The 24751-nt window shown below is 45.1% G+C and overlaps 1 protein-coding gene across 1 annotated transcript in view; it reads right to left on the reverse strand.

The window, feature by feature from the left end:
* Positions 1 to 24751, reverse strand: part of CACNA1C (calcium voltage-gated channel subunit alpha1 C) — a 672248-nt gene that overhangs the window by 27177 nt on the left and 620320 nt on the right. Inside the window, 8 exon segments of the mRNA XM_030542977.1 lie at positions 2114 to 2216; positions 4052 to 4148; positions 6250 to 6377; positions 7230 to 7395; positions 8855 to 8946; positions 14229 to 14294; positions 19257 to 19385; positions 22380 to 22412. Coding sequence (XP_030398837.1) covers positions 2114 to 2216; positions 4052 to 4148; positions 6250 to 6377; positions 7230 to 7395; positions 8855 to 8946; positions 14229 to 14294; positions 19257 to 19385; positions 22380 to 22412 — 814 coding nt within the window.

Consider the following 24751-nt stretch of genomic DNA (forward strand, 5'->3'; position numbering starts at 1 on the left):
AGTGATCTTGGAGGAGGTTGAAGGTTGTAATATGTCAGTCAGCTCATGCTGAGTCTTTGACACCTCCTCCAGAGTGATCTTGAGCTCGCTGGCCACTCTTTTGAAGAGGTCTTGAAAATGAGTAAAATCATCCACTGTTGTTGGGGATAGGGCCATAATAGCCTCTTCTGGTGAGGTGGATGAATTATTATTATTTGGGGAAGATTCAGGTACCTCCTCATCTGCATGCGCCGTTGCAGGTTGCTCCTGTCCATCCGTCACAGAACTGTGGATGGGTACAGGAGGAGATCTAATGTCGCCTCTACATGGGCTGTACCGGCTACTGTGGTGCCTGCTGTAGGGCCCCCATTGGTTCTAATAATGCCATTGTTAAGGGAAGGCCATGGGAGTTCCCATCCACGGGTGTCCATACCAGGGTGGTAAGTCCCTGGATTATGAGGACCTTGGTCTCCTTGGTCCTGTGCTAGTAGGAGTGAGAAAGGGGGAAGAATGGTATGGTGAAAAAACTCTCTCCACTTCGTCGTTTTCATCACTAGAAAAATGAGAAGGAACAGCGGATAGCTGTCGGAGCTGTGCCGATGGTCCCAGTGAGAGATCAGTACCAAGTAATGGAGAACGTGGAATTGGTGAGATTAGCAAATTGCTGGAATGAATAAATTGTGGTGCCAAGGTAGAAGGAGCTGGAATACATAGCTGGGGTGTGGCAGGGGTGCCATAGGGTTGGCCAGTGCCGATTGGTGTGGTGCCGTATGCGTAGTCATAGGTGGTTGAGATGTCGGTGCCGGGACAGCAACCGTCCTTGTGTGCGGCACGGGCAGGCTCAGTGGAGTAGGCACCAACTTCTTTGTGGTGTTGTGTGGTGCCGTATTAGAAGAGGCAATAAAACACAGAGTTACCATTGTCAGTATAGTCACAATGGAAAGTGAAAATTATGTTTCAGAACTGCCTTCCCTGGCTCCCCTAAAGATTTAAACAAGACTTGCTTACTGCCACTTCTGCTTCGGAGTGCTTGTGCACCACGCCACTCATAGCACCAGTCACGCGGAGAGTGGCCTACCCGGGTGACAGAAGTGAAGAAGGAATTGCTCGGCTGCATGAAACTACAAGTATAGGGCAATAGCACTGAACCCTGGCACCACTGTCAGCAACAGTGATTTTAGCTGATATCTCCCTCCAGAGGGTAACAAAGGCACAGATAGCACAGCTGTTGCTGGCATCCTGAAGCATCTTGGGCCTGTATGCTGCTAGCCTATGTACTACAGTGGTGCCGGCCTAAGTTATCGCTGACTGGTGTGGGAAAGTGTCCTACGGCAGAAGAAAAAATAAGGCTGCCATCCCTAGAAACCTTTGGCAGGGGATTGCAGATACTGCCAGGAAAGTTCCATCAAAATCTCTCAGGAGGATTCAAGGGACATCTCCGACATCTAGGGAGGCCAGTACTGGGCGGTGTTTATATGGCCAGACCAGCTCCATGCCATGGTTGGGTTCCGCTACATAAGGAATCTCCTCAGCTGTCCTTTATGGCAGCTCACCTTCTCCCCTGCAGTGCAAAGGGCTGAGGGTCTAGCCCTTTGGACTGGCCAGTGATTGTTCTTTGGTAGCATCTTTTCTCCATCCTAGAGTGGTCAGTGATTTCAGGCTGCTACCCCAGAGCCTATTTGGTGCCCTCTGAAGGTGCAGATTTACAGCTTTGGCATATATACCACCTTTTCCCCTCTTTTTCTGACCATTAACTGAGCACGCACTAGAGCTGCAGCTTTACTTGCAAGATCATCTAAGAGGGAATTTTAGGAAAATGACTAATAATCAGGAATGAAACTACAAAGGTACCAGTTGCCTGGATGACACTTAGCTAGAAACATTGTACTGTCCCTCCTGGGTATTATTCCTTTCTACACATTTACATTTGCTTCCCGTGCCACACTCTCAAAGTGAATAGCTGGAATTGTTTTATGCATGTGATCTCCATATGTCATTTTCAGACCCAGTAAATTTCAGCATAGGTGTCATCCATCTATGCTCCCAGTCATCACATGCAGTTACATGCATGAAATAAAACCACATGCGTCATACACATTCTTTGAGATTAGGAGTCGCAGCCAGAGTGGGTTACCTTCAGTTTTGATCCTCAGTGCTGTTCTGACCAATGCAAAGAGGGTGGCATTAAACATGACAGTCCCATCACTGTTCAGTGGCATATTCATAGAGACTAGGCGCTATGGGGTAGGGGAAAGAAACAGAACAATCATGCAGTCAGCACACACTACTCAACAAAATGTTTTTTCTCATGCCCTCACACCACTCTCCAGACTTATCACCCCTCCCACCAATGCAGACGCAGTCCATGTGCTTGGTTACACAGATAGGAAAGGATGCTTCATACAATCATAACAGTAGAATGTGTTTGCCCGGAGGCAGATATTACAGTACCTTAATGTGGATAGCCCTTTCCAAGCTGGGACATAATTTATCTCTCCACTTTCCCCAGTAGCAAGTGGGCATGTACCCACAATGCATCTACACAAATTGGTATTTATTACAGTAGAAGCAACATTTTACATTTACATGGCATCTTTAATTCCGAATGATTGTGAAGTGCTTTGCAGTCTATAAGGAATCACTTTGCCCACCACTGAAATGTAGCTACCTCTGGTGCAGAGCTGTTTAACAGATCACAGAAACTCCACCACCTTTTAGGACATGGAGTTATTACCATATCCTACTGCAACTGCATGGAGAATTTTAGTGAGGCAGACTATAGCTGTCTAAATCAGAATGTGGATGATAAACTGGAATTAAAATCCTTCCCCTTGTGCCAGGTGATCTATAATGACACAAAAGCCTTGATTTTACATTTTATCTTAAAGATGGCACTTTCATTAACACTTTTCCCCCAACACCTCCACAATGGGCATGGTTCAGTGCTGACTTGGGAGGGAAAAATGCCAGCTGCTGACTCCCCAGCTCCACTTTCTGCAGTTCCTGGGTTTTACTGATTCAACCAGACCTTGCTTAGCATGCGAGATCTGGCAAAATAACAGGCTGAAGTGGTCTGGTTGCAGCCACAAAAAGTAATGTATTTCTGCCCAAAGCCTTGTTATATTCTAAGACTGATAATAACCAGCTATAAGAAGAACATGTAAACTTTATAAGTCTCTGACAAAGGACAAATCTGTCCATAGAAGAGAAAGGAAACACAAAGGCTAGAAACAGATCCTTCACAAGAAAAAATCCTTTCTGATGACTGGAAGCTTTTAACTAAGGAGCTGAGGAGGAAATTTGCACACACAGACTCTCCTCCCTTCCCCCTCCCCTTCTCTTATTTCAATATGTAGGTAATACTGCTTTTAGTCTGCAGAAATTATTTAAGGAATGATAACTCATCCCAGGTGCCTTAGGTACAAAGAAAAATCTAAAAGCTATTTCCTCTCCCCTGTTATTTCTGTCTACCTTTCAGAGACCATATCTATCTTATCTATTTATCTGTCTCTACTGCATGCATACATCATTCATATTTGAGGGCTACAGTTATCCAAGAGCCTTATTAGTCACACAGTGGCTTGATATGGCTAATGGATTCCCACCAGGGCACTGAATGCAACTAGAAACTGCCTGCCGTCTCTCAACAGAAGAGCCCTGGGGAAGGTTAGTCCCATCTGAAATAGGCCAGGGGATAGAATTACAGTATACGGGTTCGGAGTAAACACATACTATTCCTGTCTTCCCCATTAGGGGGCAGCAGACCTCCTCAGATGGGTCTTTATAGCCTACATGACTGTTTCCCCAGCTAATATGTTTATAGCATCTACCACTATGTATACCTGATAATTCCTGTGCCAGGCAGTCTGCAAACTGTAGCAAGGAATCTATATAATATAGGCTAATAAATGGCCTGAATACATGCTAATAAAGCAGCAAGCAGTGTTTACCAGATAATTCCCCAGAACCTATGCTCTAGATTATCAGTAAATGAAGCTGTAATTTGTTATATCTGTGCTTCCTCTGAGATGTTCTTCCCTCCTCCAACCTCCCCCCAACTGCACTGTCTTACTTTGCAAGCCACTCGATGAGGACAGAGCTTCCCAAAGCCCAGCGGAGGCTGAATCCGCCGGAGCAACGTCACCACGTCCAGGTGTTTGATCCGTCCCCTGGGGAAGAAATACAATATCAGTGATATAAGGGCCTGCCGAATCCATCTGGAGAGGGCCTGAGAGCAGATGCTGTTAGAAACATATATGAGATTGCCAGAACCACTGTGTGTTAACGTGACATAGCAGGTGGCTTTATTCGGCGCCTCTCATACTAAGTGTATCTCTCCAGCCTTGCACAGCCATGAGTTAGCTCCTACTAGTTTGAATGTGTAAGAAAATACAACAATCATTATATACTTAGGCCAATATTTGCAAAATTGGCAATGGATTTCAGTGCCTCAGTTTCTGGGTGCCCAACCTGATACTGTGGACATGCAAAATATTGAATCATCCAAAATCAGTGGTCATCTTTGAAACATTGGCCTTAGTAAATAGCATTGAAGACAGGGCTGGCCTTGTGACCCAGGCAACTTCAGGAGGTTTCTCTTTTCCTGGTGTTCTGTCTCAGTCACAACCCCGATCCACCATCCTTCAATTCTTGTTTATGCTCCTATCTGTCTCTGTGGCCAGTGGGCAATGCAAAGAATCCAGTCCCTTAATGCCTCCATACACCCATTTTGAAAGCTGCAATTTGGCTTTCCAAATTTTGTAAATGGATCATCAAAAGTGAAAAACTCAAACAGGGAAGGGACAGGAGTTGCCACAACCAGAGCTGGAATCTCAGCCAGGCAGGGAGTGGCATGGACATACAGACAGGATTGAGAAACAGAGACCATTCACAGGTGAATTCTTACAGGTGATATTTGTCATATGGCTCCAGCAACATATGGCTAACCCTATTTACAAACAGTCCTGGAGCTTGTTTACACATGAGAATTAATCTGGAATAAAGAAGGATGTGAAATTCAAATAGGTTAACTATTTCCGATTAACTCCATGTGTGAATGCTCTCTGGAAATAAGAGTGCCCTATTCAGAATTATCTTAAACCAAGTGGATTAAGCTAATTCAGGAATAAAAGCGTCCACACACAGGGTTAGCCAGGGATAGTTCCTCAGGAATGGCTATTCTGAAATAACTCCCCATGTCACCATGCCTTGGATATGAGGGCCTGTTTTATTAGCAAATGGAATGTTTATTCCAGCACTGAGGTTCTCTCTTATCTTTAATGAAAATTGCTTTGGACAGTCACCAGGGATGGCCAAAAGGGACCTCTGCTTAAATGTGATTTCCAACAATGTGACACAGCCCCAAACGCTGCACAGCCAGAATTAGCTATGAATCCAATGAGTCTTGAACTCATGATCTCTTTGTCAGAGCCAAGTAATTTATACCCATGTTACACCCCTTTACACTATCAGACTGGCTTAAAGAGGTCTAGTGTAAATGAGCATCAGGCCCAAGAGTGTTTCAGACTTAGCCATATTGGTGCCTGCGGGTCAAATTCTCCTATCAATTGCTCTTGTGCAAACTTATGAACGTCAGTGGAGTTGCAGGGGTGGAACAGAGGGGAGAATTTGGCCCTCCACACGCAATGCATATATGCAGTGATGCAGGCTGTGGCTGGCATGTGGATGGCACATGGAAACACAAAGAATGAATGCTGCAGCTTTGGTGTGAGTCAAATATGGGATGCAGAGCAGAAGGCATAAAAGTAACAAAGTCCAGCTCTTATAAGGGCTCAAAGACCTGTTTCTATGGCTACCCAAGAAGGGTCAGACTGGCCAGCTCACAGGCTGGGACTCAGTACTACAGCAGGTGATCCAGTGTACCAATCCACTCAACCAGCCTCCTTCTTAATGCATATCCCCCACTGGCCTGTTTATTAATCTAATAAATGGCCTATATTTTTCCAAGCTGTGCACAATTAAAAATTAAATGCAGCTGGGAAAAAAAACAGACCATTTACTAGACTTTCTCCTGTTCACATATCCTGGAACAGGCTGCTTCTCCATCTGATTCACATGTGGAGAGATGGGGGAGGTTTCAGCTTCTGCTTCCCTTTTAGAGTTTTCACAGAGATTTACAGACAGCTGGATTTGCTTCCTGCCATGAGAAGATGCCACCCCATTGCATTGGGTCTGGGATGCCAGACTTTTGAGAGAATAGAGACTGCACCAGAACTTAGCATGTTCTAAAGTTCAGGCCTGGTCACTTACTTGGCTTCAGGGTCATACTCTGCCCAGATCCTTTTAAACTCATCAAGGTGATGTGGCCCCAGAATGGACCAGTCCCGTGTCAAGTAGTCAAAGTTATCCATAATAACAGCTACAAAAAGATTGATAATCTGCAAACAAAGAAAGAGGTGATATAAAGGAGGAGGCATGGAACACCAGACTCTACTTGGCTTCCAGTTTGCATCCGAAGCCTGGCCCTGTGTGGTTTGACTGTCCCTCTTCTCATACGTGACACCATGTCAAGTGAGATAAGCAGAGGCTCTTGATTTAAATGGGAAGGTGTTGGAGGCAACATGTTCTCAGCAAGGGCCCCTCAAATCTTGCTCCCCACAACTGATTGATGAAGCCCATGTTTGCTGAGCTTTTGGGCATGCTGCAAGGCCTATGTATTTATACAGGCTTTTTCCTGAGAAGGGCCTGGTTTTTTTTTCCCTTGGGGGCAGAGTTGGAGTCATTTACTGGCATTGAGCCAAATGGTTTAAAAATATTGTAGACATTCTAGGAGAGTGTTTGGAGCTCTAATGGCCAGCTGTACAGTGTGTGCTGCAGTACTGCGTAATACCAGGAGAACTGCACTAACAGGACGGAGCAGATGCCAGTGGGATATGCCGTTTTCACAGTAGTAGCAGCAGTGGATAAAAAACAGATGGAAGGTAGGAGGGAAAGTGGGAGTGAGGCACTGGCGGCCTCACTTCAGACCTCAGGCCACTAATTTATTCTTCTGATGGGGGGTGTCCTTGTTTATGTTGTGACTGGCTGTTGAGCTTGGTCTAGAGAGAGGCTCCTGAGCATGAACTGTGGGGATCAATTATCACTGTCATGTGAGGCCATGGTGGACAACGTGTATCAGATTTTCCATGTATGAGATCACGTTTCTGCCACACAGTGTCAGTGCTCAGGGAAATAAGGAGTTAGTGGGCAGTTACAGGCCAGTACCATTTGCGCTGCCAGTGCTGACTCACCAAGAAGGCACAGAGCATGTAGAAGCTGATGAAATAAAAGATGGAAAAGTTGCTCCCACAGGAATGGTCTCCTTCAGTAGAGTTGGTTGGTTCTGACTCAGGATCGCACTTATTGTCTGGGAGACACGCAAGCATGATTTCCTGCCAGCCTTCACCAGTGGCACACCTGGGAATAAAGGGATACTTGAGAATGGGGAAGTGAAGTCAACAGTGACCACTTCAAAAGGGAAGCAGCAGTTAGCACATGAAGAGCTCTCTCCTGCTCCCACTGAAGTAATGGCCTACATACAATGGGTGATGGGACAGGTTTAACATGAACTGGTATGTTCCTCTCCTTCTAGCTTTGCTGCTATTGTCATGTTATCCATTACTGGAGCACCTGCTTTTGTATACCATGAATATGGGGCTGCCATATTCTGACCAGATGCATGAGGAGATTTTTGTGTGGCTAGATGGAGAGTGTATAGGGCTGGAAGGAGATCAGCATTTTGCTTCTCCCATTTGCGTTCCCTCATCCTTTTCTTCCCTGTCCTCTCCTGAGCTGCCCATTTCCCCTGTCTTCACTCCCTGTAAACCTGCAGACAATGTAAGAGTGCTATACCCCTGCAAACACTTTCCTTCAGTAGGTCCAGTCCTCAGCACTCTCTGCCCTGCCTGACAGAGATAGCCAGAGCTGGGTTCCAAACACCAGGTATGGGAGGGATTTTGTGTCAAACTGAGCAAGGAACAGTGCCCTGATTGGTGTTTGGCATCCCATTCTGAATACATACTCCACAAGGGAGTGAGGGAAAGGGACAGACTACCAAAGCAGCAATAAATAACCTGGACAGGTAGTGGAGGTTCTGGGGGGAGTCTTGTCAGGCCTTTGGATGCGGTATACCGGCTGAACCCTTAGTGGGAGAAAGATCTGGGGGTCCTAGTGGATGAAGTACCATATAAATATAGGCACAACAATAAACAAAAGGAAGATGTGTACATCGAAATAGCATATTTCAGGATATCAGCTGATCAACAACTGGGTCAAGAAATTTTCCCTTGTGGCAGAGTATTTTCCATCGTGGGAGTTTTAGGTTTTTCTCTGAAACAGTGCCACTGTCAGAGACAGAATCCTAGACTGCATGGGCCACTGGTGAGTTCCAAGAAGGCAATTATGTTCTGTACATTTAAGGGAACCACTTGAACACTGTGTTAAAGGTTCCCCTTCCTGCTGCAGAAGGTCAGAGAGCCAAATGCTTTGGTTGGTTTAAAAGAATGGACGGTTTTGTGATCAATATCATTTGTGGTTCAGCTGGGGTGATCAGATTTGATGCTTCAGTGTGTAACTGGTCACCTCAGGGGGAAGGAAATAATTCCCCTCTCCCACATGTAGCCCACTGAACAACTGGATATATGAATTTGTGGGGTGGGGGTGTTGCCTTACTCTGACACATCAAGTATTGGCCATTGTTGGCGGTAGGATATCAGGCCAGGTGGACGAACCGTCTACCCTAAAATAGAAAATCCTAGGTTCTGGATTTGGGACACTGTATTTCTAGTCATCTCATGATCAAGATATGGTAAAAATGGAGAAGACATGTCCAGATGCACAAAGTCATCCTCACAGTCCAAAGCTCCGAGACACCCACCTGAAGAGTAGCAGCACTGCTTGAGGGAACGTCTGAAAGTTGTTGTTGCGGTTTATATGTGAGGTATCATTCAGAGCAATTTTACCAAACACCTAGCAAAAAGCAGAGGTCTTGTCAATTTAGCCTTGTAGCCCCCAAAACACTCTTGTCAGCTGTAGTTCCTTGCATCTTAGTGATTGTAAGCACTCAAGCCTTCCCCCTTCTTACAAGATATTTCCTGATGGTTTCCAAAATTTGCTACTCCTCCTCCTCTTTGTGCTATATCACTGAAAAAGCACCCCACAGAAACAAGAGGCACATTCTAATATACCATTAACTTAACTAACCATTCATTATTGCATGTGCCATGAATATGTGACATGGGGATCTCATTTCAATGTGCACTCAGACTAGATGTTTTCAGTGGAAAGAAAAATAATGAGAGAGGAGAGGCTGCAATTTTTCTTTCCTTCACTGGCTTTCCAGAGGCTCGGTCTGCACTAGGAGAAAAAGCATTGCAACAGAGCACTGTCTGGACTTCCATGAGCTCCCAGTGTCTGTAAGATGCCTTGCATCTGCACACAACAGCTGTGCCCTAGTACAGTGTAGTGCCTCACATTTGGAATTTACCCGAAAGGTCTATAGCGACAGTGCTTGGTGCGAGGAGATAGGTGTTTCAGGAATCCCAGAATGCAATGGTGCAACCATGGCTGCCGGGTGTCCTGGGTGTGGTTGCTTCAAAACAGTTCTGCCCCAAACCAGCACTGCTCCATGCAGGGCCAGCTCCAGACACCAGCATTCCAAGCTGGTGCTTGGGGCGGCATTCTGCAAGGGGCGGCAGTCCCTGTGTTTTCACCCCAAAGCAGCGCACCGAATTGCCGCTGCGGACAGCGGGGCAGTCCGTGCGCCTTTAGGGTGGCAGGCGCGTTTCTGCAGTGGTGGCAATTCGCCAGTAGCTTCTATGTTCAGCTGTCCGCGGCGGCTTCAGCTAAACATAGAAGCTGCCGCCGAATTGCTGCTGCCCGGGAAACGCGCCTGCCACCCTAAGGGCACAGGGACTGCCCCTGCTGTCCGGTGGCAATTCGGCTGCTGTTTGGGGCAGTGAAAACTGTAGAGCTGGCCCTGGCTGCATGGAAACTGGGACAGGGGCAAGAATTAAAAAAAACCTATGGGCTGAATCCTGCAGTCCTTACTTGGGGCAAAACTCCCAGTGAAGTCAATGAGAAGTATGATTAAGGAGAGCACAAGGACACACAGGACTTGGTGCGTGACCCTGATCAAAAATGAAGGCAATGGGAATCTTTCCATTGATTTCAATGAGTTCAGGATCATTTTTCTGAGTAATACTTGCAGTGCTAGTGAATCCTGCAATGGCTAACCAGGAGCGCCTCAGGCAGTGAATAGGGAGAAAAGAGAGCAGAACTGCTATCCAGAGGGAGGGCAGGGGAAAGAGAGAGAGAGGACAGCATGTAAAGAGGGTGTGGCAAGATGAGGAAAAGGAGAAATCAGAAGACAAGGAGGGTGGGGGAAGGAAGAGGGCAAAGCATGCAGAGCGACAGTTACTGAAAGAGAAAACCTATCAGAAGCCTTAAAATATATTTTAAAGCAGAGGTTCTTCAGTTCTGATCTGTGGAGTTCAGCCGCTCCATCGAGTTACTGCCATCCGAGAGGTGAAGCTTTCATCATTGAAACAATATGAGGTCCTGCCATGCTAGGAAGTTTTAATGGCTTCTTTGGATGCCTGCCAGAACTCCCTTGTATGCATGTGTTTGGGCTGCTATACAGACAGGGAAACCTATTAACAAGTCTCTTTCTTTGTGTGTTTTTGTTTGATTGGGGCTTTTTGGGTGTAAAATTCAACTTAATCATAGCTGCTGACAACGCTGAAACCAGGGAGGAAGTAAACACAGAGAGGCAAACTGCAGAGCGACCTGAAGAGATCCAAGTCAGGGCTGTAGGCAATGCAGACAAATGCAGGACTAGTAAGCGCAAAGTCCTACCTGTAAGGAGAGGAAATAAACAGCACAAACATACAAGGGGGAAAGGTAAGTAAGCATCCAGCCTCGTCATACCAAACTGACGTCATTTCCATCCTCTTTCCCTAATACATTACTGTCCTAATGGTACTTCTTAGGAATTCAGTCATTCTGGTACCTGCAGGGAAGGCATGGGAGCATGTTGAGGAAGGTAGGTGTCTGCCCCAGAATTACTGTCTTAAGGATCAAGTAGTGGTCTGTGATACAAGCACAGAAAGGTTTAAGAGCCACCGATTAAAAATTTGGAAAAAAACCCAAAGGTGCATCCCCATTCACTTCAGTGGAGTTAGATCAGGGATGAATCTGATCTGGGCACTATACAGCCCACTTATTAAAGCGCATCCTCCTCAGTGAATGTACTTGTACTTGAACCTTGGTATTTATCAAGAGCTGAGGGAATCTGAAGTTTTGCATTGCTAGGGCTTGCACAAACATTTTCTTCAGGTGCAGCCCATGTGGATTCATCCACCCCTATCCTTTACGCTGCTCTGAGTTACACAGGGGAGCAGACTGGCTGTGGGTCAGCCTTAGGATTGAAGGAGACTGGCATTAGGTTCCCCAAATTGGAGGAGCGTAAAGGTGCGTTAAAGCTATCTTTGCTCCTCACCAACTCCACCAGTTTTGCACCAAGCTCAGCTTAGTCAGATCACAGAATCCAGCCCACAATCCTCAGCAAATCTTAGATGAGCAGGGTCTGGGTTTTGAGTGTGTAATGAAACCCAAAGGCAGGAGAGTTCAGATGGTTTCAGGCTTCCTTGAAAGCATCTTGTACAGCTTTAATTTTTACAGCCACTACTGCCAAGAGCTGAGGAAGCCTTGCCAGGCCAGAAAGTTCTCTTAGAACTTCATCTACTCAGGGCTCTTTATTCCCCATCTGACATCATCATGATGCTGATTGAATGGACAGAGTGTTGTAACCTCATAGCTAGAATGAGTAGCAAGAACCAAGCGGCTTTGGAGGAACAAATATCCTCTTTGCATGCAAATATCCTCAGTAATTAAAAAATAAATAGAAGGAGAGAAGTACAGGGAGAATTACAGGGAAACAGTTCCATCTCAGAGGGGCCATCTTTAAATAGAATGCTTTTCAAGAGTCCTTTGGGCTTCTCTTGGTTCAGATCCCCCCTCTCTCTGGTGGGCTGTGACAGCCCCAGCTGCACTGAGGAGGCACTGGGAGTAACTGTCGTGGGAGGACAGCTCAAATACTCAGAGGCAGCTTGAGTTGAGACAGCCCATATTTTTCCTTTCAGGAGACAGTACATGAGAGTTTCCCTGTTGGAAGAGTCTGATTTCCTTTTAACTACTCAGCTTCAACTCATATAAGGCACTGGAAGTGTTACTACAGGCTTGCAACACTACTCAGCTGCGAAACGGAGCGTGAGGGAAGAGCTGCAAGTAGAGGAAGATGCAGGAGGAGGTTCCTCCCTCTTATCCTTTCCAGACAGTGCGTCTTGGGCTATCATCAGACTGGTAGCTTCATCCATCAGCATCAATTTGTATTTTTCCACTTGGGCACGTTAGGTAGTGAGGCTTGAATATTGTTACACTTCATGTCAGAGAGGTAGCTAAGATGAACTGATAGGTCTTCTTTATATGGGAAATTCTTATGTCATTGTCAAAGTATTGTCACACTAATGACATTGTCATCTAGGCTTTCAAGTGAGCTGCTCAACAGTGAGATACTGAAGGCTTTCTTCAAGAACTCTGCTTTGGCAGGCTCAGGACAGCACACAAACCGGGGGGCATAAGTGCTATAATTACGTTATTTCCTTTGGCATGGTATACGACAACGAACATTATAATGGGTCTGAAGAATCTAAGCGATGAGGAACGATCAAAGACTTGGGCTTCTCACTGGAAAAGCAGAGACTAGAAGATGACCTAGCAGAGGTCTTTGGAATTTGGAAAGGGATCGACATAACTGATAGACATCTGGCTTTCCCACTGCTGAGATGGTTAAAAACAGGGGATTGAATCTAAAATTAGGATTAAATAGGAAAGTCAGGCATAACTATTTCTCACAAAAGATAACAGAATTATTGGATCATGCACCCAGATTTTACACTGACAGGCTCATTTGAGGTACTATAGACAGATAGGCACACAGAGGTCATCATTAAATGGTAGTAGTAGTAGCTAGGTAACATTAATGGAGTTTTCCCAAATTGTTCCCTACACTGTATAGGGAATACTAGGAACATCTTGGTAACATTAGCTAGTTAGATTAATAAAGGCAAAACTGGAAAGTTTTAAAAGGTGACCACTTTAATTGGAGAGCTAAATAGACAGAGTTACTGAGGAGGCAACAGAGAGAGTCTAAATTAATTCAAGAGATACCAAGCTTTGTTTCTTGAGAAAGAGGAGACTAGAGTAGACAGTGAAAAGGTGGTAAATTGGGGTTATGATAAAAATTAAAAAACCATGAGGCATAGCAGATCAGATGACTTTTTGCCTAATCTTTCTTACATTCTTTCTAACTATTTCTGGCTCCATCGTGAAGTATAAGAACTGTGGGATGGTGAAAGACCTTTGGAAGTAATACACCATTCCTTTCTTTTTTTTTATCTCTAACCTCTGATGGTCTGGTAGTTGTTCTGAGACCTTTGATTAACTAGTAAGTGGAAAGTAAAGTTTAGCATGAAAAATCACCACCAGTAAGTGAGGCAGGAATGCAACATATAGCTGGGACAGTCACATACTGTGTGCACATCAATAGCTTTTTCCACTTGTCTGCATACAGTATCAGTCATTTGCATAGATTAATGCTTATGCTGGTTCCAAATTTGTTTTTGTAAGCGGAGTACAGTATAGCACTGATGTAGCTTCATGAGGAATTGGCACAAGTAAAGCGTTGAGATGTTGGGTCTGATCATACTTTTACTTACACCAGTGTAAATCACGAGTAACTCTGTTGAAGTCAATGGAGTTACACCAGTGTGAAAGTGGGGTGAGAGAATAATCAGGCCTGATCACCACCATGACCAGGAGCCATTTGAACTGATTGCTGTGTGACAATGAGCAAGCCAGTAAACCACCTTTGATACAGCTGTAGGGACATTCCTTTGGGAGGCTGGGTGGCTGTGAGGTTCTTTTTAGTGTATACTCTGTGGTCTTCTACATAATGTTTTTGTTTGGTTTGGCTGGTGTGGTTGTCAAGTCCTGTTGGCAGTCCAAACCCAGTCAATGTTTTCTGAATTGACCCAAGTTTATTGTCTGAGCTCAACTTCCTAAATGCCTGACTATATGGCTAAGAGAGGAGCTACATGTAGAACCAGAAAATGATCTGGTGACTTCTTGTGCAACTATCCTCCCGAGAATCTCATGTGTGAAAGATAACATAGCTCTTGAGGATCACTTACCTGCATTCCAATCACCGCATAGATGAAGAATAACATCACTATTAAAAGAGCCACATAGGGGAGAGCCTGGAGAAAAAAAATAACAGGACATATGGTATCAATTAAGCAGATAACTTGGCATGTTGGAATCAGGCATATTCTGCTGGAGCCCTGCTTGATCAAGATGTCCTAAGGAGAACAGTGCCAGTCCAGAATCAATTAAGGTCTGCAGTTTATCCATTTGACCACTAGATGCCTCTACTGATCCACATCTGATTTCACCAAGGTGCCTCAAATACAGCCATTGTACCACCCAAAACAAGATAGGCCCAATTATGCTTTCACTTACACTAGTGTAACTCCACAGACATCAGTGGAATAACTCAGCTGCACACCAATGAAAGTAAGATCAGAATTAGGTCTGATCTCTGCTTGTCTTCCAAATGTAGAAAACTTGTAATTAGCATCGCCCTGATATTAGCAGCAAGTGATGCTCTTTAGTGTGACATTCTGCAGCTAAGTGTGTCAAGTGCCAAGACCAAAGTTCAAGGCTTCTCCTGCTCCAGCTGATGATATCACAAGCACCAAAAGCAGCATGAGCTACATTCCCTGCTCTGAGTTAGGTATCTATGATGGTGTCAGAGATGCGTTCTGTGTCTGTGATCAGCTGTTGAAAAGAAAATGCAAAATCCTGATAGCTGGTGCTGGCTTGTAAGTAGGAGACCTGCCCCGCGAGATGCTGCGTGTCCACAGCTTCCTCAGCTATGTTTGTATTTTGTATAATTTAAAATAAAAATAATAATAATGTAGCATGTATTAAATGTATTGGTGTATGATGTGACCATATCCTGCCTGCTACCCTTTTTGAATAGCAGAAAGGAATGGCCTACCCGTGATCAACCTAACTGGCCACTAGATCCAGACTCTGGAGAGTAACTATAACATCGACTGGTGGGACAGTGTCTGTATAGTGTGATTGAATGCATATGCTAATTGTTATATCTTCAATAAACACAGCATATTGCCTTTTCCCCTGAAAAAATATCTGTGTGCTTATAAGCATAACAGTCCGGCCCTAAAGGAGAAACTGATTTTCCACCTTCTTGTTTTTTAAAGATATTTAGCAGAGATGGTCTCAAGCCACAGAATTCAGATCTCCATCCCGAGTCTGAACACCTCAAAGTTTGGGAGTGTTGCAATCTGAGATTTTGGTTTGGTCCATTTTATAGATCTTAGAGCCATCTGCAAAATTTGGATACTGACCTTGGTTTGGGTACTGAATACCTTCTCTTTTGGGAGTGTCTGGTCCAGAATTTTGTATTGTTATTTGAATTTCATTTGTAAATTTTAAGTTTACCCCTATGTTTCATTAGGGCCCAACCCTGCAGTCCTTATTTAGACAGAGCTGATTTCCACAAGTGTTTTGACAGAGTACGGACTGTTGGATTTGGCCACAAGTGAACTAGAATCTTAAAACAGGATTTAAACCTTAGATCTTTTGCATTTACTTTTAAACAATCCATCTAAAGCATCAAAATAGAACAGAAGGAAGGGAAATCTTTGGTGTTCTACTAATCTAATGGGCAAATTAATCCCTGTGGTACTTCCAGGCCGCATTGGAGGTAAACCAAACTGGAATTTGAGTCTGTAAATTTGGAGAGAGCCCTTATGGGTCAAATTAAGGTTATGGACTTGGGGGTAGCTGAGACCCCAAAAGTGGTCCAGGGGCAACGTCCAGCTAGCGACCCAACAGGCCAAGCTCCTAAAAGCTCTTATATCTTTAGAAGAGATAGTAGAAGGCTTCCTTCTTTACCCTCCTCTCTTAATCTCTTCTACTTCTCTCCTTTTGTTTTCCTACTTACTCCATTCCCCTCTGTTTTTTCCTCTTTCCCTTATCCTCCAAGATTCCCTTACTTCCCTCTGGTTCCACTCTCCTGGGTTTACTCCTCCTTCAGCTATGCCTCTCCTTGGTTTCACTGCTCTTTCCTCTTGGTTCTCACTCCCTTACGTTGCCCTCAACATCCTTACTTCTCTCTTCTACCCAAATTATCCATTCTGGTCTGTGTTGATGCCTCACAATGTGGAAGCTTTGCTGACTGGTTTCCCACAACACAAGACCACTTCTCTGATCAACATGCAGCTCCACCGGTACAGCACTAATCACAACAATGGTGGGAGGGTGGAGGGGATCTGAACTCCCACAACATGGGACAGCTGATGAATATCAGGCTGTCCTGGATGAGTCAGGACATTTCTTGGGCATATTCTGAGACACAGAATAATGCACAATCCCAGAGAAAAAAATCTTCGAAATTCAGATTTGACAGTGGAACTGGCTGAACAGAGAGCTCTTAGCAATGGCTATTTTTAGTCCTCGCACTCTGCCTTCTCCACTGACTTTCTCCCATCATCCTTCAGTCCTGCTTCAGAGTGACTCTGCCGCCAAGAAGGCCTCAGAGAGCCACTCCCTTTCCCACCAAGGTATGTCTACATTGTAGCTGGAGGTGTGACTGCAGCTTGGGTAAACTCTGCTATGTTAGTTTTAATCCAGCTATCACAGCTAAAAATAGGTGAAGATGTGGAGGCCTGGGGTTCTGCATGGGCCGTTCCAGACTGCCTGGGACCCCAGATACAGACGCATGTTGCTAGCCCATGCTGAAGCCTGTGCTGCTGCAATGTCACTGCTATTTTTAGCGGTGCTGACTAGATTAAAGCTAGTGTGGGTCTGGTTACCCAAGCTGCAAACACATCTCCCTCATTCTCATCCCTTCTGGTCTGGGGAGGGGAGAGCTGATCTCAGAACTGAAAGGAACTGTTCCTAAGACAGAGGGGCAACCGGAATTTGAAAACTTCATTCTGTTTCCTGAGTTAGTGATGACTGGGCTGTGTCAGTGAATCTCCTTCCTACCCACCTTGCCAACAGAGTTCCCATTGGAGCTGCTCACACGGTGAACCAAAGTTAGCAGTGATGGAAGTGGTGGGGTAGGTTACGGGTATGAGTTGGTCAGAAAAATGAGTGAAAGCCTTCTAAGTGGTAGTGTGACTTGTACCAATTTGGCATTCAGTGAGTGGACAAAATGAGTCATTTACACCAACTTGGTGGTGCCCTGCCCCCATTCTAAGTCCTTCCCCAAAGATCCTGCCCCAACTCTGCCCCCTCCCTGCCCCTATTGGACCCCTTCCCCAATCCCCGCCTGGGCCTCGCCTCTTCCCTAAGTGTGCTGTGTTCCTGCTCCTCCCACCACTCCTAGCCACGCGAAACAGCTGTTTCATGGTGCAAGTGGTGGAGGAGTGGGGGAAAAGGGGCATGTGGCGTGCTCAGGGGAGGAGGCAGAGATGGAGCAGAGGCGGAGGTGAGCTGGGTGGGGTTGTGTGGAATTTTTCCTCGTGGGTGCTCCAGCCCCGGAGCACCCATGGAGTCGGCACCTATGGGTGTGCGGGTATAGAGAAATCTGCTTTCTCTTTCAGCTTCTGGTGAATTGCTTGGATTTTGCATTACACTCATTTGCACACTTGCCAAATCACACATTGGTACATGCTACTTTTTTACCTATTTAGACTACATTGTCTGACCACCTTACACTGATATTTAATTTAGACCACCATTTACATCACTCCTATATTTGGCCCAGACACTGCCTCAGAAGCTAGACCTGTTAGTATCAGGTTGTGTTGGCCCAATAAGTCGATGTCAAACATCTGTGAAATGCAGAAATATGCTGGGCTTCATTAGTAACTGGAACTTGGCTAACCTCAGCAACTGTTTGAAACCATTATTTCAAATGAGTGGATGTCTCCTTATTTGTTTCTGTCAGAGATGATCATTCTTATGCTTCATGGTCCCCCTCTCCTCACCCACTTTGTTTACTCTCATACCTTAGATTACAGATCTGACTCAGTTAGGAGAGTCCGCTTCACTTCTTGCTGTGGTGCAATAGGTTAACAACCATACCACTTTGCCTTTATGTCTCACCTCTCACTCTGAATTATCTCAAAGTGCTTTACAAACCCTAGACCACTTTACCTCCCATTGAAATACAGCTAGCTCTGGGGTGAAAGGGCAACAGCTGTTTAACAAGTTACAGCTACATTACACCAAGAGGTGAAAGTAACTTAAAAGGACTTACCGGGTTCGCAGGGTGGCTGGGCTCCTGGGTAAGGTCGAGGGGCAGCTCTGGGCCCCCAGAAGGGGCGAGGCTGGGGCCAGACTCCCCCAGCCAGCCCTTCAGCAGTGCCTGGCCTGCACTGCCCATGGCTCTAGCAGCAATTTAAAGGGCCTCTTAATTTGCTGGGCCCCAGGGCAGCTGCCCCTTTTGCCCCCCTGCCATCAGCAGCCCTGGCGGCCACAGCAGCACTTTAACATCGGCTTTGTACTGGCCCATACCAGCGGCCATTTTCTTACTGGTACGCCATACCAGCCCATACCAGTTTACTTTCACCTAATCACACCACACTTTGGGGCAGAAAGGGCAAATTACCCCTGTGGAGAGAGGGAGCACAAAGGCTATGAGATTAATGAGATTTCAGTGTGCACAGAGCCTTACGCTGGCCCTCTGCACATGAGTGAATTTCACCTAAAATATTCAGAATACCTCTGAAACCTGCAGAATTTTAAGGGAGCTGTGGGCAGAATGTAATTACCTGAGTCAGAATTAGGCCAATACATGGGAGTCAATATCCCTTCTCTTTTACAAAATGCTAGGGATCTTAATGATTATAAAGCAATCAGAGCCATGGTTTCATGACTGAATTGCCTTTCACTTTGGTTTGAAGCAGAGACCAGCATGTCCCATGAGATGCCAAGTGTGTATAGGATCCAAGGAGTTACCTAGGCTGTCAAGGTAGAACTCACCACTGTGCAGAAGGCCAACATGAGGCCTTTGCACCACTGAAGTCCCACTTAAACGATGTGCTGACCTGCATAGGAGAAAATTTTGCCTTTTGCGCTTAAGGCCCATCCTGCCAGCATGAAAACCTCTCTTTGAAAGGCAAAAAGAGCATAAGTACCTCTTTCCAGGCATGTCTGCTTAGTGATAAGTGAAGGAATACCTGGAAGGACTTGATGAAAGTCCAAAGCAACGTCCGGATGCCCTCCCCACGGCTCAGGAGCTTCACAAGACGCATCACGCGGAAGAGTCGGAAAAAGGTGATTGAGATGCGCGAGTTTTCCTCTGCATTCTGGAACCCATTGGCACAGAGGCAGTAGTTATAACAGCAGATGAGGAACAAAGATCCTGGGTTACAGACAACACTACGTAGGAAGAGCTCACTGCACTGTTCTCTTTCATTGTTAAAGCTCTCTGGCATTGCACTAGGCCCAGCAGCTCAGATGGATTGATGCTGGTCTAACCTGCCTTCTATCCCAAGGCAGTGGTGCTATCCTAAAGGTTCTCTGGATTTCAGCATTCCCTAGTGGAGCTTTACAACCTCTCATCAACCCCTTCCTTTGGGTTCCTTAGTGAGGGTCCCTGAACTCATGATCAGGGTCTTAAAGGTAATGGAATAGTTTTCCTGACAGTATCTTCCTCAAGGAGTCCTCAGTTCCCCTCGTAATTACAGTGGTCAAGAAGTCACAATTAGACAGTGGGGGAAAAATACAGTTTTCTTTTAGAGTTGTCTCTGTAGCTACTACATAATGTGCATCATCCAGCTGCCCTGGTTAATCTGGCACTAAGTATCCACTTAGCCTGCTCTTCCAGGGGAACTCTGGCAGGTCCCAAGTCTGCTTTGAAGCTTGGAGGTCCCACATAGCATGTGCTGCCACTGAGCCAAGTTCTTAACAGTGTTTGAATCTCAGGATCAGCCTTCCCATCTCTGCAGTGGCATGGCTGTGTTTTTTGTGCTCTGCACTGTGCACTCACAGTCCTGAGCTCTGGGCCCTTTGTCTTTCTCATGACCTCTCTGTATTTCCCACAGCCTATGCACTGCCCTGTATTTTTTTAAATTTTGGCTTGATAGCTAGTGCTCAGGCCGGGAGTATTTTTAAATAGTCTCTCTGCTGGCCTCTGCTTTTCTCGCTGCTCAGCCTTGTCCCTAAGCATTTCCCCCAGGGCCTGCAACCAGCTTTGACATTCTTCATGCTTCGCATATGCTCAGGCAACAGCTTCCTGAACAAAAAGGGGTCAGTTGCCTTGCCTTAGCTTGTGTAATGAACCCTGCTGCCTAGCTCAAGGTGAGACAATCACTCTGCTTGAGGGAATTGTGCAGAACAAAGTTACAGGGTTCCCAGTTCATTTTCCCCCTCCCCCCGAAAATATTGTGCTAAATATATGTAGACAATAATTTCTATCGGAAATGCTGTGGGAACATAACCCTGTGCTATATAGGGAGAGAATCTTAACATCCTCCTACTCACTCTGCCAGAGAAGTACACAGATACCACCTCCCTTTCCTGCTGCAAAGCCAAGAGCTTGATGCCAAGCACCAAACTACCGAGAGAGTAACCTTCAGGACTCAGAAACAGTGCAGATCACCCCTCATAACTAGTCACCACTGTATAAACCAGGAGAGAACAGAGCTTTTGGATTTCCTATTATAGCTCAAAATAAGCAGCATCTGCTTGCATTTCTATTTCTCATGAAATCCAAGCTGTCGAAACTACTTGAATTTATATTTCTGGGATTACTAGAAAAAATTCTAGTTTTAAGGTGCAGTGACCAGAGGGCCTGTGCGTGTGTCTATTCCTTTATCCAGCCAGTTGTTTGTAGTCTTTGCTTCCAGAAGGATTTCAACCACTTCACAGCTGACCCTCCACTCCAGCATGTGAGTTGCAATGGTATGTGGCTACTTACACTTCAAGCTAGAATCTCAGAGAAACATTGTGCTGTGTCTAGTAGATCAGAGCTGCGCTGGAGGTGCAGTTTTGCCTGCTATACAAAGCACATTAATCTTCAGTGACACCTCTGAGAGCAAGTGTCTTCCTCCAGCCTACAGTGTGGGATCCTGAGGACCATTAAACCTGTGGCCAATTTGGGGCATTCCCCATTTGTTGGCAAGGCACGGAATTCAGCGTGAGGCTGTGGGGCCTCTTGCTGGCTGAGCACACTGATCAGCAGAGAGACTGAGGAGACAGACAATCTCCAGGAACAAACTTCAACGAGTTTCCCTCCAAACTCTAACGCCTGCCCCTCCTCCCACTTTAACACCACCAATAGTCTGTAAGCCAAATTCTCCTCTCATTTATATCAACACAGCTTCACTAAAGTCAATGGTTTGTAAATAAGAGGAGAATTTGGCTGTGAGCATTTAAATAGACATGAGACTTGCCTGTCTACATCCAGGATTATATTCAAGAAGGCAACTACAAAGCTTGTGCACCACTCTCATCCCATGTAAGCCCTCTGGACAAATTTCCTCTAATAAACTGAATTCAAAGGAGAGTTAAGGCCAATTATTTAAATTTTTACTTGTGTGTGGGTAGAGCCTAATTGTACCTACTATGGCGGTGCATAAATTAGGGAATTTTTGCTTACATCTTCCACGTTTGTTATGTTTACTTGGGGAGCTGGACAGTGTAAGACCAAGTGACAACTGCTTGGCCAGTCTGAATGGATTCCTCCTTGCTTGCTATACTCTCATTTTCCAGAAGCTCTCTGATGTGCGTATCTCTGACAGAGCAAGGAAGTTCTACAGGGCTGCACACAGAGAATGGGTTTAATACACCCCTGATGGTATGAGGTTTTAAAATGTAGCTCTTAAAGGCTGTGTAGTTTTTGATCATTATTGCTCATCCTCTTCTTACACAACAGGTAAATTTAAACTTCACTACTACATCATCTCAGCTCATCAGAGATTCAGAGCCCCAGACCGTTATAGTAAATTTGGATTTGAAATCACATTGCAAGTCAATCCAATGTCAAAATGATATAGAAAGTTAGCTGCTAACAAGAAATCTTAACAGTTCTTGTTCTCTCTTGGCAATTCATTAAAAGGTAGGACAACAAATAACTTGACCAAAGGAAAACTCAGAATGCATGAGAAATACACACATGTAGCATATTTGCAGCTCATGTGAACACCAGACTCACACAAATACACAACACAGCAGGTTCATGCAGAAATAACTAGGCTGGGCTTGGAGGAAAAAGACCATGATCAGGGGAAGAGAGTAAAGGAGTGTGAGAGGACGACTGTCACAGAAGCTGTGAGGGTGGTCTGTATTTTTGGTCTTACCATAGAGGAAGAGCATTGGGTATGTTCAGCTGGCTTTAAAGAAAGGGAGACAGAAATAAGCTGTAATAAGTCTCCAGTAAGAGGCCCAGGCTAACAAAGGAGCAACAAAATGGCAGAAGAGGGCAAAATGGGTGGAAAAGAATGCAGAAATAGACTGGGCTGATTCCCTAAGGATGCAGTGGACCAAATTCAGGAAATGTGGATGCAACTCTCAAGGAGAGCTGCACCCGCTGACAATAGATCTGAATTTGGCCCAGTGTTTTCTGGGTTTCTAGGCATCTTGACCCCCCCCAGGGAGTAGAGGACAGAATGCTGCTAATACATTTCTGATGTCCCAAATCTAGCTAGAACTCAGAAGGGACAACATCTCCCAGTACCGCAGCTAACTGAGCTTCCCATCTCAACTCAAGGCCACTTCTGCACAGGAAGCAGCTATCTTCTAATATTTCAGTCTGATCTGCAAACCCATTTAATCCACAATAGCTCAAATCTATGACATATTCTATTTATATGTCCCCATGTCCTAGCATACAGTTCTCAGTAATTACATTGTGGTTAATAAAACAATAGGCTGAGATAATGTAATCACTCGCTTAGCAACCCTACAATAGCCATTGCCAGCTGTAGAAAGTGGGATGGTAAAGCTGTCAATTAGCCCTCTCCATGATCTATCCTCACCCACCCCCACAGGCAAAGAAACTCCAGGGTAGTGATAGATGAGCCAATGGAGTCTGGTAGCAGCTGAGTTCCAGCTACCCCTAGAGAAACCTAACCACTCCGAACACTGTGCATGACCCGCTTTCTTTATTAGCCTTTGAGGCAATTTCTAGTGTGGAGATTAGTTCTGAAAACCAATGTCGGTAGCTAGTGCTCCAGGCTGTACTGGAGAGTACAAGAGAATCCAAAAATGAATGAAAACTTTATGTAGGCTCCCTCAGATAAACATCAGCTTAATCTGTAGGGACTAGCCGACATCACACGCTGATTGATGGAAATGTCTCTGAAGCTATTCTCTGTAGCTACACCAGTGAGGGTGAAACTGATGCACTGCTTCTTCCCTTGCAGGTGAACTCAGCCAACAGGCTACTTGGGACTCCAGCAAGATGCTCTTGTGCTTTCTGTCAATGGGAACACACTGAGGACATTGAACTAACCAAATTAGCTTTGTATTTTGTTTTTATGTAAATTGAGGCTGTATTTTTAGATGCCCTGAACATCCAGTGATGCGTGTGAATGAGGACAATAAAAAACGAAAGCTACCTCTAGCTCCGTGGTGCTCTTTTTTAACTCATTGCTTTGGCACTCTAGGGTCTCTTTGCTTTTACTCTCCTCTTTCAGATGTTTGCTCTTGTGTTTTCTTTTCAAGTATTAAACAAGGAAAATTTGGCTGGAATACTGAAGATGGAAATTTGCCCATACAGACAAATTTCGTACAGGCCAGATAAAGGTTTTGTTTTAATGCTGCTCCGCTAATTCTTCCTTTCTGACAATGGATATTTTTTTTCTTTTGGTCTGTCTTACAAACATTATTTTGAATTTGAGTTTTTGCTCACAGGAGAGGGCCCAATCCTACCAGATACTGAGCTCCTGCTAGGAGGTGCTGAGCCCCGCAGGTTCCATTGAAGTCAACAGGAATCCAGGGCATTCAATGCTTCTCAGGCGGCTCTGAGAATCTTTCAGGATTACCAGTATGACCAGGCTGATGACATCAGAAATAGTGTTTTCCTGTGACTGGCTGTCTCAAGAAGCCTTATAAGTGCTGTAAAGTTACTGTTCCTTACTCGTAGTTCTGATATCATCAGTATTTGACCAGAATGTGAGGATAATAGTAACGTAATAGTGACAACAATTCTATACGAAAAGATATTTAAGAAGCTATGAATGAACCAAAATAGTTAGCATGTGGCCCCTAATATGGAGCAATCAGTAATCTGTTAGGTAACTATGAATCAGAGACTGTCTACTTGGTATGGCTGAAGAAGCAAAGTGTATTTTGGGTAATCCCTCTCCCACTCCTTGAGCAGCTGGCCTGAATTTTAAGAAAGCATCAAATATAATTTAAATGTTGATACTTCCCACAAAAAGGGCTTATAACCCAATGGAAATATTTGTTAAGGTCCCATCTAGTAGTCTCCAGTTAATAAAGTCTTGCTCTCTTGAAATTGTGGACACACAGTACTGTGTGTGGGGTTCGTGGAAGGGGTGGGTATGAGATGAGGGGATGGTGAACTGAACGTTCTAAAAGTTTGGTCTTCCATGTTGCTTGCTGAAAATATTCCATGGTACTTTGAAAATGTTGTGAGAACTTCCATGTCCCACCGTTGTTTCCACCATTGCTGATGGATTGGTATGCAAGGACCTTGCCTGTTGTG

This window comes from Gopherus evgoodei, chromosome 1 (assembly GCF_007399415.2).
Source record: "Gopherus evgoodei ecotype Sinaloan lineage chromosome 1, rGopEvg1_v1.p, whole genome shotgun sequence".
NCBI lineage: Eukaryota > Metazoa > Chordata > Testudines > Testudinidae > Gopherus > Gopherus evgoodei.